At 41.7% G+C, this 13,663-nt stretch overlaps 2 protein-coding genes across 2 annotated transcripts in view; one reads left to right on the top strand and one right to left on the bottom strand.

Moving 5' to 3' along the window:
- oxa1l (OXA1L mitochondrial inner membrane protein) overlaps positions 1-7,583 on the top strand; it is an 8,649-nt gene extending 1,066 nt beyond the window's left edge. The window contains exons 2-11 of the mRNA XM_037676501.1: positions 763-882; positions 1,504-1,635; positions 1,726-1,996; positions 2,091-2,234; positions 2,327-2,412; positions 4,508-4,672; positions 4,748-4,852; positions 4,945-5,107; positions 5,178-5,258; positions 7,257-7,583. Coding sequence (XP_037532429.1) covers positions 763-882; positions 1,504-1,635; positions 1,726-1,996; positions 2,091-2,234; positions 2,327-2,412; positions 4,508-4,672; positions 4,748-4,852; positions 4,945-5,107; positions 5,178-5,258; positions 7,257-7,363 — 1,374 coding nt within the window. The 3' untranslated portion in view covers positions 7,364-7,583. The remainder of the gene's footprint in view (positions 1-762; positions 883-1,503; positions 1,636-1,725; positions 1,997-2,090; positions 2,235-2,326; positions 2,413-4,507; positions 4,673-4,747; positions 4,853-4,944; positions 5,108-5,177; positions 5,259-7,256) is intronic.
- A 78-nt stretch (positions 7,584-7,661) lies between these two features.
- The window catches only part of slc7a7 (solute carrier family 7 member 7), an 18,963-nt gene continuing 12,961 nt past the window's right edge, over positions 7,662-13,663 (bottom strand). Inside the window, exons 3-8 of the mRNA XM_037675211.1 lie at positions 13,351-13,541; positions 13,164-13,267; positions 12,751-12,847; positions 12,504-12,653; positions 12,226-12,409; positions 7,662-8,192 (exon numbers count right to left, since the gene is read on the bottom strand). Coding sequence (XP_037531139.1) covers positions 8,119-8,192; positions 12,226-12,409; positions 12,504-12,653; positions 12,751-12,847; positions 13,164-13,267; positions 13,351-13,541 — 800 coding nt within the window. The 3' untranslated portion in view covers positions 7,662-8,118. The remainder of the gene's footprint in view (positions 8,193-12,225; positions 12,410-12,503; positions 12,654-12,750; positions 12,848-13,163; positions 13,268-13,350; positions 13,542-13,663) is intronic.

The raw sequence follows: 13,663 nt of genomic DNA, 5'->3' as shown, positions 1-13,663 counted from the left end.
ATATATATATATATATATATATATATATATATATATATATATATATAAAATAATCACCTGCTCTTTCCTATCATGTCTCTTAAATGCCAACCTGGTATTGAAAGACCTTGTTTGTATGTGAACATAAGTTGTGTTTTCGTATAGGTGATAATTTAAAGGCAGTAAAACATGCAACTAAAATAAACCTTAAATTTCTTTCCTTAGTATTACTCATCGGAATAGTGTTAAAATGGTATGGTATAAAATGTATTCATTTTAAAAAAGTACAAAACAATTCCATAACAATATAAAAAGATACAAGAGATTTAAAATGAAAGGCAGCAGAACGAAGAAAAAATCTTATTATATCTGCCCCTTTTTTCAAACAATTATTTCAAGCATAATAATTTTCAAGTAACAGAACAAAATGAATAACTCTTTCTAATTTTTCTAATTCTAATACGAAAAACACACTAAGCTACTTCATATATACTTTTTTAACAATCCAGCTTTGATCTTTTTCTTAAATGTACACATTGACTTGACATTTTTAACATCACTCTCTAGACTTCAACAAAATCAACTTGTCAAGGTGATTTAGCCACTTTTCTCGCTGTGCAGCTGAAGGACAGCTACATTTTTGCTAAGAAATGTATAGTAGCCACTAATGGTCAAAGTTACAACGTTTTAAAGCAGCTGGCTCTAAATACTAGTTCTTTTTTTTGTTACTGTGTCATTTGTTTTGCCGACAAATTCTTGTTTTTTTTTTTTTTTTCCCACCAGCTGTTGCTGCAGAGGTCCCACCTTCACATGCTGTTCAGATGCAGCCGTCCTTCCAGCAGCCGACACCACGGGAAGCTTGTCTGGGTGAACGCCGTGGTCGTCAGACACAGCAGCTCACAGGTGAGTTTTCTCACTTGGGATAAAGTTGTTGTTGTTGTTTTTTTTACCGTGGATCAGAACGCTTTTATTATCTTTGCACAGTGAAGTACAACGAAATTACTTTCCGTTCAGCCGTCCTAAAGATGGACAGAAGTGTAAAAAAAAAAAGATCTCTCACACCGTGCCCTATCAAGGACACGGTGTGAGGCATAAAAAAAATCTACCATAGCAAAGCAACGTGAAAAGACATAATACGTGTGGAGTGGGTAGGGGGCGGGGGTCCCAGCATGGCAGCCAGGCGAGCGATGCACCCCTTGGCGCCTTCGCATCTCCTAGGTTGCTGCACCAGGGGAGACGAGGGAGGCCAGTGGAGGCACTGAGTTTGACGGAAGGTCGTAGCGCAGTCCAGAGCCCCCACGCTAGCCATAGTCCTGATAAGAGGTGTTTGTTTATCAGCCAGCTCAGTTGAGCTCTGTTTTGTTTTTTGTTTTTGCTTGTTTGCGTTTGTCTTTTTTTTTTTTTTACAGACCTGAAAACAACTACTACTAAAAAAACTATTTTTCTTTTAAAGTCATGATATTAGATTCAGTTCTGAACTGGTCCCACCTCGACGATTTGCAGACTCGGTTTTGTTTTGCCCAGATCCCTCCTGATGAAGGATCAGCAGCACCTCCTGAAGTAGTCGTCCTCAGCAGTCCTCCTGTCCTAGAGTCGTCCTCCATGTCTCAGCCTGCTGATGGGACCCCCGCCATCACACAGACAGTTCCTGAACAGGTAAGTGGGGGGTGGGTGGGATAACTCACCTGAGGCAGTAGAAACTTTCATCACCTAAACTTAAAAAGTGATTGTCGCCATTGTTTCCAGATGACAGCTGAAATGGTTTCCATGACAACCTCAGCAGCGGAAAACTTAACTCTTCCTCCGTCTGACCCCGCCCCGGCTCTAACCCCGCCCCTCGTGGAGCAGGTGGTCGATGCTGCTCCGACAGCAGCAGACGTCCTGCAGGCTGTGGCTGCAGAGCCTCTACTGGTAGAACTGGGTCTGGGCGGTTACACACCGGTGGGTCTCATCCAGAACCTGTTGGAGTTCTTTCACCTCGGTCTGGGCCTGCCCTGGTGGGGGGCTATCGTTACAGGTAAATAAAGTCTTTTAACTAAAATATACCAAAGTGTTAATTTATTTTCTGTACACCTCATTTACCTTCTCATGTCTCCGTTATGTCTGAACAGGGACGGTTCTGGCCCGTTTGGTCATGTTTCCCATCATCGTGAAGGGTCAGAGAGAGGCGGCCAAGCTGAACAATGTTCTGCCTCAGGTCACTAAACTGACCAACAAGATGAACGAGGCGAAGCAGAGCGGAAACAAATACGAATGTAAATATTAACGCTGTCGTTTTTCTTTTCTCAGCTTCCCTTTGAATGTCCAACTCATTTGAAGTTTTGAATTTTGTTATTTTTTCTTTTAGTTGCCAAAGCGTTCTCTGATCTGAACCTGTTCCAGAAGAAACATGACGTGAATCCTCTGAGAAGCTTCCTCGTTCCTTTGGTGCAGGTCCGTTGTTCTCCGTATTTTACTTCATTTTTATGCTAAGAACATTTTCTGATTGATTTAAAGCTCAGCTCTTTGTGACTTTGATTAATTTGGCAAGAATTCACAGGTATGTTTTATTTATTCAATCAGCAGTAAACATTTATTTTATCATTTTTGACTGAAAATGTAACTTTAAACAACAAACGCAACCAGGAAATTAAAACAGAAGTACAAAAAAAAAAAGCTCCACACCTAGGGATGCATATATCGTAATTTCCGGAAGATTGAGCGCACCTGAATATAAGCCACGCCCACTAAATTAAACAATAATAATAATAATTGTGTACTTATATAGGCCGCGCTTGTCTATAAGCCGCGGGTGTCCACGTTGTAACATGAGATATTTACACAGAAAGATTTTTTTAAACTTTGAATTAAATACGTACTGGTAACATATACAAATACGTACAGTAATTTTTTTTTATTTTTTTATTTAAAAAAAAACCTCTCCCCGTTCTCTCCTCCCCACTGTCCACTGTGACCTGTTTTGTAATTCCATAGGCCAGATTTTTTTAAACATTTGTTTACACAGGTAGTGCCATTGAGTCACGAGGACCCACCCCCCAAGAGCGACTTGGATTGGGCAACTATGTGAGCACCCGGGCGTGACAAGGCTAAATATTTTGGCGGCATGAAGCTTGTTAGCCCGTCAAATAAAAAAATACAAAAAAAAAAATTCTTAAATTTTTCCGCAGCATTGCTTAAGCCGCAGTGTTGAAAGCGTGTGAAAAAAGTAGCGGCTTATAGTCTGGAAATTACGGTATTTATGTTTATATTTCAGCACATTTGTTGTGTTTTTGTGAGGTAGAAGTTGATTTGATAAAACTACTTCATGGAAAAGTAAGAAACGTTTAGAAATTAAACGATAAATTGTGTAAGTCCGTCCTAAATGGCATTTATTCCTGAAAAATTAATCATGCTTAGGGGCAGAGGCAGGGCAGCCGACCTGGGACCAGAAAGTCGCGGTTCGACTCCCAGCCATTCCCACATGTCGTGGTGTCTCTGAGCAAGACGCCCAATCCCCGTTTGCTCCCTGGGCACTCAATAGCTGCCCACTGCTCCACCTGGGTGTATCCCAGGTGCGATGGGTAAAATGCAGAGAACTAATTTCGTCTTTGTATGGGAACATACAACATTGACAACATTGATAACACTTACATACTGGAGATCTGGGTAAATGTATATTGCACATTTATTATTGTGTATTTGTACCGTTGTTCTGACTTGCCATTAAGGTTAAAATTATTTTGCTGAAAAGTTTTTAGTTTTAGTCAAGAAGCCTGAAAGAAACAGTTTGTGATTTACCAACCTGATGGCAGCAGATCCTGTTTTTATTATGGACAAAGTAGAGAACAGCTCATTTAGACCTAAATGTAAATATTTTAGATAATTTATAATAATAATCATTAATAATATTATTAAGATTATTCGGATAATTGATAATAAAATGGTTTTGATGAAATCATTTGTAAAAAAAAAAAGAAAAAAGTGAACATTTGTAAGAAAATGTGGGAAAGTGCGCCCTCTTGTGACCAATTTCTGTCATTACATACAGAATTTGTCAAACTGCATCGACAGAATTTTTTTATTGTGTTAAATTGTATTATTACTAATAATTGAACATGTACAAATTTCTGATTTTAATTTAATATAAGTTTTTGAGACATAGTTGCCATGTTTACATGTCTAGAGCTTTACCTTCCAGGTTTTGAAAGTCCTAGAATCAGATTTTAACTTGAGTTGGATCAATTGTCAGTCGCACTGATTGCAACGCATATTTAAAATATTTATAAAGTCCTGTAGATTTAGAAAATTCACAAGACATCGTTAAAGAAAAAGTTTATCGATGGGATTGTTTTTTGTTGTCTTTTATGCTGTTGAGCAAACCTTTGTTAGATTACATTTAAAACACTTTCCTGTTAAATAATCACTATGATTATGCTTTAATACACAACACATTCTACTAATGTATTTATTTATAGAATATATTTCTTCTTTGCTTGTTTTTTCTGTATTTATGCTCTGTGCTTCCTTCACTCATGTTTGTGTCTTTCAGGCTCCAGTCTTCTTCTCCTTCTTCGTCGCTCTGAGGAAGATGGCGTACCTGCCGGTGCCCAGCCTGCAGACAGGGGGCGCTCTGTGGTTCATGGACCTAACGGCAGCAGATCCGTTCTACCTTCTTCCTCTGGCTGTCACAGGAACCATGTTCCTCATCCTGGAGGTGAGGCGGCTGTTCAGAGTAAAAGTCGCAGTAAAGGTTTTCTGAGCTCGTCACGTCCATGTGACTTTTCTCCAGCTTGGTGCGGAGTCTGGCGTCAACAACCCCAACCTGCAAGCCATGAAGACGGTATTCAGGATCATGCCCTTGGCCATCCTCCCTCTCACCATCAATTTCCCCACGGTTAGTTCAACATCTGTTTCCATCCAGCCTGTTAAACCTCTCAAGATGTGTTTGTGCGCTGCAGCTCACAGTCTGCGTTTGAATCTTCTCAGGCGGTGTTCACATACTGGATGACCTCGAACTGCTTCTCTCTGTTCCAAGTTGTTCTGCTCAAAAACTTGTTCATCAGAAACAAGCTGGGGATCCCAAATATGATCAAACACCCGGACTCAGATGTGCCCAAGACCGAGGGGTTGATCAAAGGCATGAAGAAAGGTTTGTGTTGCTAAGATGAACCAAACTATAAAGAAGTTGCTACGTCTTACTGTGTTGTAACTGGTTTTAGGTTGGAAGAACGCTCAGCTGGCCCAGCAGCTGGAGGAAAGGGAGAGAAGAGTAAAGAAGTGTCTGGACATAGCTGCTAAAGGTCAGTTGGGCCCAGCGTTGTCCCTCGTTTGGATCAATCTGGAGAATTTACTCTCCAAATATGTGAAACTATTGTCGTTATTCACTTATCACATAAAAGCTTTACTATGATAACGGAGTTAAAAGTGTACACAGCTCAACAAACTAATTTTGACTTTTATAAATCCGAGAGAAAAGAAAGACGACGGTCTTAAAATGTATCTACTGATGGTTTTTTAGGTTTTGACAACGGAGAGTGGAGTTTAATCAGACGTGGCTGTGAACATTTTATTATAAATAACAGAGTAAAAGTTGTTTTATTCCAACATTCATGGTATAGAAAGGAATCGGCACAAAAGCAAACGAACGTCTAAATACATTGAGTGGAAAGATGCTCCTCCTTGTGGCCATTTTGCTTCATTACAGCCAGAACTCTGAAGGCGTCGACAGAAAGTTCGACTTGTTCCTTGGCTTGGTGTCAGAATTTAAACCTGGTGAATATTAAAAACTTGCATCTGATTTAACAAGTGTGTTCATAGTGTGAATGTTTGCATTCACACTATTGTGATCCATTTTTCTTCCGTACATTTTTCGGCTCGATTCTCCTTCTCACAGTTTTCAAGTTATTTCAACAAATCATAGATCAAAACGTTCAGCTCTTTCAGGAGATGGGCGCTACGACTTTTGTTATTGGTGCAACTTCAGCTTTTTTTGAAATATTTAGCCTTTTCTTCCACTTTTTTTCTCGTAAGCAATGAATTGAGCTCATTTTCCATCCTTCAAATCTTTAGATCTGTTCACATTTTGTTCTGGTTCAACTTCTTTCAGCTTCCTTGTGCAATTTTAGACATTTTTTCAGCTAATTTCAGCTGTTTTTTGCTCCTTTCAGATTCTTTCTGCTAACTACAACATTTTTGCTTTTTCTTTCTGCTCATGTCAGCATATTTCTGCAATTTTAACATTTTCTGCTATTTCAGCTACTATTTAGCTGTTTTTATGACAATTTAAGCTTTTTCAGCTAATTCCACATTTTTTACACTAATTTAAACTTTTTTCAGCCTAATTCAGCAAAAATGTGCTCTGTACTTCCTTCTGGTAATTTCTGCTTCTTTCTGCCTTTTTTAGCTACTATTCAGCAGTTTTTTTTTTTTTTTTTTTCTAATTTCAGCCTTTTTTCAGATAATTTCCATTTTTTGTGCTCATTTCTGCTTCTTTCAGCCTAACTGGGCAAACTTCCATTCTTTCTGCCTTTTTTATGCTAATTTAAGCTTGTTCTATCTGTTCAGCTACATTTTTAGCATTTTTAGCTAGTTTCAGCTGTTTCCAGATAAATTCAAGATTTTGTGGTAATTTCTGCTACTTTCAGGCTAACTAACTTCTTTACGCTAATTTCAGCTTGTTATGCTCCTTTCAACTTTTTTTCTGCCATTTCAGCTACTGTTTTGCTTTTTTTATGCCTTTTTATACCTTTCACTGATCAATCAAGTTTTAAAGCACAGTGTGCAGACAATCCACTCAAAACTGTTTACATCGTCTTAAACCTACTTTAGAGCCAAGGAAGATTTTTTTTTTTTACCTCAAGTTACCAACAAAGTCCAGGTTTCTTTTATGTATGTACTTGGATGAAACTGGTTTTCAGCTGTTCTGCTGTCCAGTTTGACGTTTCATCTCTACAGATTCGGCTCGTGTTAGAGGACAGATTTTTACCAGGTTCTACTTTCTGGTCGACTTTCGGCTCGCAGCATCTCAACGAGGAGCGAACTATTTTGCTGCATGCTGTGTTGCTTACTCGATGGTTCCCAATACTGGTCCTTGAGGAACGCCACTCTGCATGTTTTAGTTGTTTCCCTGCTCCAACACCTGATTCAGAGATTTTATTACTGCCTGAAGTTCTGCCAAAGCCTGTTAAGCCCCCATTCATTCAAATCAGCAGGGAAACAACTAGCACATGCAGGGTGGTGTTCCGCAAGGACCAGTGTTGGGACCCACTGGCTTACTTTATCACTTTGTCATTTTGCAGGTCCACTGAGGCAGACGTTTACCCACAATCCTCTGAAGCAGACTTCTTCAGCTAAACCAAAAGAAGTTGGAGTCAAAGCGAAGCTGTGGAAAGACACGATTGGATGAATCCCACCAGCTGTTAGCCACACGCTGCTGTGATTATTGTACATATTTATAAACAGGAGAAGAGAAATGTGGGTAAAACGTATTATTCTAAATCAAATACAAGCTTTTCTTCCAGACACTTCCTGGTTGTTGTCGTCTTGTATTTATTTGTGCGTTCTGGACAGAAATGAGTCGTTTTAAGTTGTGAAGTTATTTTATTATAAATACTCGACTTTCCCGGAACTGGTTTAAACTCTGAACAGCATTTGAGTCAAGCGCGTCAAAGGAACAAGTTGATTTGTGTAAAAATAGCCCTTTTTTTACTTCAGCAGACCTTACAGCTGAAAATAGAACACATTTTATAAACTTCTATACACACAGTTGAATGTGGAGTTGCATCGTTTTCCATTGCTTTGTTTTTTTATGTGCAAACAAGAAGGTTTCTACAGTCAGCAGTGCTTTCAGTTTTAAAGATGCTTAAACAATTTAACAATAATTAGCACAAAAACAAACAAACTGTATTTTACACATAATGCTTGGTTTATCACTTAAATATATATATTTTTTGTGAAATAAAAACAGGTGTCGACTTCTGCAGTTTAAATCGTCTTTGGTCTGTGAAGAAATCCCGATCACCGAGTGATGATTGTCACAGAAGTACGAGTCGGGTCCAATTCCAACCTAAACGTTGGTCCTTTGGTTTCTGGTTAGCAGCAGCAGGTGGAGGAGAGGAGTTCAGGCTGAGACTCGTCGGGATGGAAAAAAACTGAACGTCTTCATTCGACTTTGTCCACGTCCATCTCAGTCAGAACTGAGTAACAAACCTTCTGAATCAGAATCCCAGATTTCGCTAAAAAAAAAAAGGAAGTTACAAGAGGTCAACATGTTTTATCTCTTATCAGTTTCAGTTTACATCAATTAAAAAAAACAAGTTCGTGTTGGATTTAAGGTGAGAAGGACGTAGATCAAGTAAATATTCATAAACTGGATCTGACTATCGGCAAGAAGGAGAAAGTAGGTGGAGTAAAACTTAAACTTTAAATGCAACAATATGACCCACAGCATGCGCTCGAGTCTTGAACATGGTAATAAATGCACTGAATGAGTTCAGCTGGCTGTAAAGATGTCCGAATGATCAGCTCAACACTTTCGGTGCCATTATTTCACACATGGCTACAGATCAACAGTTTTTACCACATGATTCCCCAAACCCTGATGGATAAACTACTCACACTAGGACTAAGCCCCTCCCATTTGCAACTGGGTCCTGGATTTCTTAACCAACAGACCACAGCCTGTGAGGATCTACAACTTCTCCTTCACCATAACCCTCAGCGTTGGCTTCCCCCAGGGCTGTGTGTTGAGCCCCCACCTGTTCACTGCTCACATATGACAGCGCACCTACTCATCCAGGCTGTCACATTGTAAAGTTTGCAGATGATACGGTGGTGGTTGGATGCATCACAAACGACGATGAGTCCAGCTGCAGGCAGGAGGTGGAACACCTGGAGAGCTCGTGCAGGACGAACAACCTTCACATCAATGTGAAGAAGATGAAGGAGATTGTCGTGGACTTCAGACGGAACAAACACACACACACACACACCCCCCCCCCGAACATAGGAGGATCTGCTGTGGAAGTTGTCTCCAGCTACAAGTACTTGGGTGTGCACCTGAATGACAACCTCAGCTGGGGTAACACACCACCAGCCTGATCAAGAAAGCTCATCGGAGACTCTACTTCCTCGGGCGGCTGAGACGAGCTGGTCTGGGAAGCTCAGTCCTCACCTCCTTCTACAGGTGTGCAGTGGAGAGCATCCTGCACTCCAGCATCAACGTGTGGCATGGAGGCTGCACAGCTGCAGAAAGAAAAGCTTTGCAGAGAGTGGTGAAGGCTGCACAGAAAACTTGGAGTCAGCCTCCACACCATCACAGACATCTACACCTATAGATGCAGGAAGAGGACCAACTGCATCATGAAGGACCCCACTCACCCAGCACACACACTTTTTCCCCCGCTCCCCCCAGGAAGGAGGTTGAGGAGCATTAAGTGTAGAACCACTAGACTGAGGAACAGCTTCCCAAACCATGATAATCACTGTAATGCCACTTTAGTTTAATGTTTGACACGTTATCCATCCTGCTGATTATCCATCCTGCTGATTATCCATGCTGCTGATTTCTTGCCTTTAAGCTGCTATGTTCATACCCATCTGCTCACAACAGACTCATGTTCAGGCTGCTGTTTAATATACTGTATTATATTACATTATTATTGTTTTGCATATATATTTTAGATCCTTGTATACTGTTTCTTTTTCAGGATTTTTGTTGCTATTTTTAGGTGTAACTGGGACCTTGAGTACACAGTTTCCTTCCGCCTCATGTACCACATGTGATGCTAATTATTATAAAGAACATTGAACCTTCTAAGTCTTCACTTGTTGGATGGTTTGTGTTCAGACATTCACTTTAAACTGGGTACATATTTTACATTAGATATTTGTAACTGCATTACTAGGAAGAATTTTGAAGATGGTTATTCTTTCAATTTTGTGTGTAAAGAAGGCCAATTTAAATTGACCATAATTGATTTATGACAGCAATAAACATATAAAACATGCAAGTGGGTGAATACGTTAATCAGTATTAAAAAGAACTGCCTTAAACGTTACGTGTACTAATAACATATTTGGCTGATCAGAGGGAGCGTCATGGTCCTTGATGGCCACGCCTGACTCATAACGTTGAACAGAGTCGTAATCGTCGTGATGACAGGAAACAAAGACACAAGTGAGGAACACATTCGTTTATCACCACTTGTTTTTCAAACAGCTGCTCCTCTCAGCGGGGAGGCACCGCTGTGAGCCAACTTCCCTCAAAACCCCTCCAGATACAACATGGGCTCGAACCTGCAACCTCAGGCTTACAAGACCGCAGCACCGACCACCGAGCTACCGTGGCTCCGGGTTCTCACAACCGATAGAGCTATATTAAACAATTCAAACTGCATGTTTTCCTCTTATCGTGCAGCGCTAGTGTTCTCGCTAAAGCACAAACAATAAGACGATTGGGATGATCTGTCTCCTGGTTTATCAACTTGTACTGAATAAATGCAGACGTCTGCAAATGTGCACGGCGTCAGATTTATTTCAACAGCACAGCTCAGTAGTGAAATAGCTGATTTGTTTAAACAACCCGTCTGTTGTCCAGACTAAGGTTAAAACTGATGCCAACCTAAATAAAGAGTGGTCTAGAACTTTTGAGCTGCTGGGATGGAAAATGAAGCTCCTGGAGAAACTTTGACGGGGACTGCCGTTTGGCAGACATTTTAAATATTTGATTTGACAGTATGTGATGGGGTTCACTCTCAGCTACAATCATACCAAATTTCAACTCAATATGGCAAAAAATCAATGAGTTATAGTATTTTTTTTCCTTTTAAGCTTTGGTAGCCATCTTGGATTTTTGATGTGGACCCAGTATGTGATGGGGAGCGTTCTCAGCTATAACCACACCAAATTTCAGCTCCGTATGTGTAAAAATAGCTGAGTTAAAGCCATTTAAATTTAGCTGTGGCGGCCATGTTGAATGCTTTTATTTGAATTCAGGATCTCGGCTACCACCGCAGCAAATTTAAGCTCGTCTTTTAAAATAGCAAAGTTATTTGTTTGTAAACTACGTCACCATGGTAACTCGAAACGCCAGTGAGAGTAATGGCACACATCACGGTCCCGAGCCGGTCGTTTTGATATAAAATTTGTGGGGGTGCACGTTGCGGTTAGGGCCACATTAAAGTTGATAGAAGAGCAAGACCCTTTGGTGGCTGCCTTCAGTTAGTCCCCATTAAAACCAGAAAACAAATTGCAGGTTTAGCTTAAAGGGACAGGCGAAGCAACATCATAGCAAAGATTTGTACTATCCATCCATCCATCCATTATCTTTACCCGTTTATTCCATTTTGGGTCACGGGGGTCGCTGGTGCCCATGTCCAGCAATCACTGTGCGAGGGGCGGGGTACACCCTGGACGGGTCGCAAGTCCATCACAGGGCCACATAGAGACAGACAAATGAGACAAACAACCATTCACTCTCTCACTCACACCTAGGGACAATTTAGAGTTACCAATCAGCCTAACATGCATGTTTTTGGTCTGTGGGAGGAAACCGGAGCACCCGGAGAAAACCCACGCATGCACGGAGAGAACATGCAAACTCCACCCAGAAGGCCCCTGGACCGGGATTTGAACCAGGGACCTGTTCGTTGAGAGGCAGCAGCTCTACCAGTTGCGCCACCGTGCTGCCAAGATTTGTACTAATAATTTTTAAAAAGAGTCTTTCAGGGTGTATTTCAGATTCCATGGTTGACTTGTTTTTGTAATATTATGACGAACACCGCACTAAGTGCGAAGCACGAGGGTGGACGGGTGATGATTCGGACTTGTTTGTCAACCCCTGGATCTGAGCACCTTGCAGTCACTGAGTCAACCGTGAACACCTTTGTATATAAAAGTCCTCTAGAGACAACTATGAGACCATCTGTCCAACAGCTGGAGCTTTGACCAAACTGGGCCAGAACAATGAGTCCAAACAGCAGCGGCTCTACAAGAGAATTAGGCTGAGAAAGAAAAGATTTGAGTCGCAACGGTTCAGTCGAAGTTCAGACCTCAGCCTGGTTGTACAGTAATGCTGTGGTGGGACCTTAAGAGAGGTGAGCAAAAACCTCAGTGAACTGCAGCAATGTTGGAAAGAAGAGTGGACCAAAGTCCCTCCTCAACCATGTGGAAAAACTGATAGCTGTACAAAAAACATGTAGAACTGAAAGACGGAGTACTTTCTTTGCCCCCTGACTGTAGTCACGGAGAATCTCGTGTCTGTCTTACCGATGAAGCTGCGCAGCCACATGGGCCTCTTGTAGGCTGGAGTGTAGCAGCAGAGGAAGTAAACGGGCACGCCTGAGAGGGCGATGCCGATACCGATCAGGGAGTTGACGGTGTCGCTGTACAGAGGTACCACCACCAGGAAGACGGTGAGGAAGCAGAACACGATGGGGAAGAACAGACTGAGCTGTGAACAGAAGGGGAACGTTGAGGAGATGGTTTGATTCATCACATCAACGGTGATCATCTTCAGTGCTGTAGCACCAGATGAGCCGAGGTACCTTTAGTGGTCGCTCTCTGTCCGGCTGCTTCCAGCGCAGATAAAGTTGCCCAAGAATAGACAAACCAACGAAGAACCAGTAGCTGAAGCTGTAGTAGTTGATCAACCTGAAGACGTCCTCTACGCACAGGTAAATAAGAGCCATGAATCCCTGTAGAGGAGAGCAAACGCACCAAGTGAGGCTAAGATCTCTGGGTGTGGGTGTCCACCAAATGGTCCAGACAACAGGTGAGATGATGGAGACTGACGTTGAAGAGCAGGGCCGGGATGGGGGTGTAGCGGTGGACATGGATCATGCACAGGAAGTCGGGCAGGTGGCCTTCTCTGGAGCCCACGAAGAACAGCCTTTGGAAACAAACAGAAAGTTGTGATGATGGAGTCTATTGACTGATGGACGATGATGAACAGGATTTGATAATGACGGATCTTTTTCTTTTCCACAGCGGATCATTCCACCCTATCCCAGCATCCTCCTCTGTCCTCTGCCCCATAATTTCAAATGTTTGACCTGAAATACCTGTACTCCACACAGCTTCATTGTTACACCTGTCTCTCTCATTCACACATTGATTCCGTTTTGCTACCTCCCTGGGCTTTCTTCCACCTGCTTCCTATTACAGAGATAAATCCGTATAATCCTTAAAAAGGCACAATCACCCACCTGGATGCAGCCACGATAGAGGCATTCAGTCCACCAAAGCAAGAAAGAGCCACAGCGAAGGGGATGGTCCAGTTCATCACCCCGAACACCTTATCTGCAAACGTCTGGAAGGAAATGACGATGAGTTTTAGAGGCTTGATGACCAGAAGGTTTTACTGACGTGGGTGACTGGAAACGACAAACGTACGACAGCCACAGCATCGCTGTCTAGGATGGCGTTGATGGGGAGGATGGTGTAGTAAGCCACGTTGGTCAGAATGTAGATCACCGTCACGATGGGCATGGAGATAGCAATGGCCAGAGGCAGGTTCCTGCAGTTCACAGAAACAAACAGCAGAGGGAGACAAAGAGCAGAGATAAAAACTTTTATGATCGCATCTGATCAGCATCAAACACAAATACAGCCGTTCTGGGGTCGAGCTCATTGTTTAATCTTTAATGAAGAGCATTTTTAATATTTTATACTGCAATTTATTCTTTTTTTTTTAATATATATATAT

Source organism: Nematolebias whitei, chromosome 1 (assembly GCF_014905685.2).
Source record: "Nematolebias whitei isolate Nwh7 chromosome 1, NemWhi1, whole genome shotgun sequence".
Lineage (NCBI taxonomy): Eukaryota > Metazoa > Chordata > Actinopteri > Cyprinodontiformes > Rivulidae > Nematolebias > Nematolebias whitei.
Note: the sequence above shows the minus strand (reverse complement) of the source record. Positions and strands in the feature narration are given on the sequence as shown.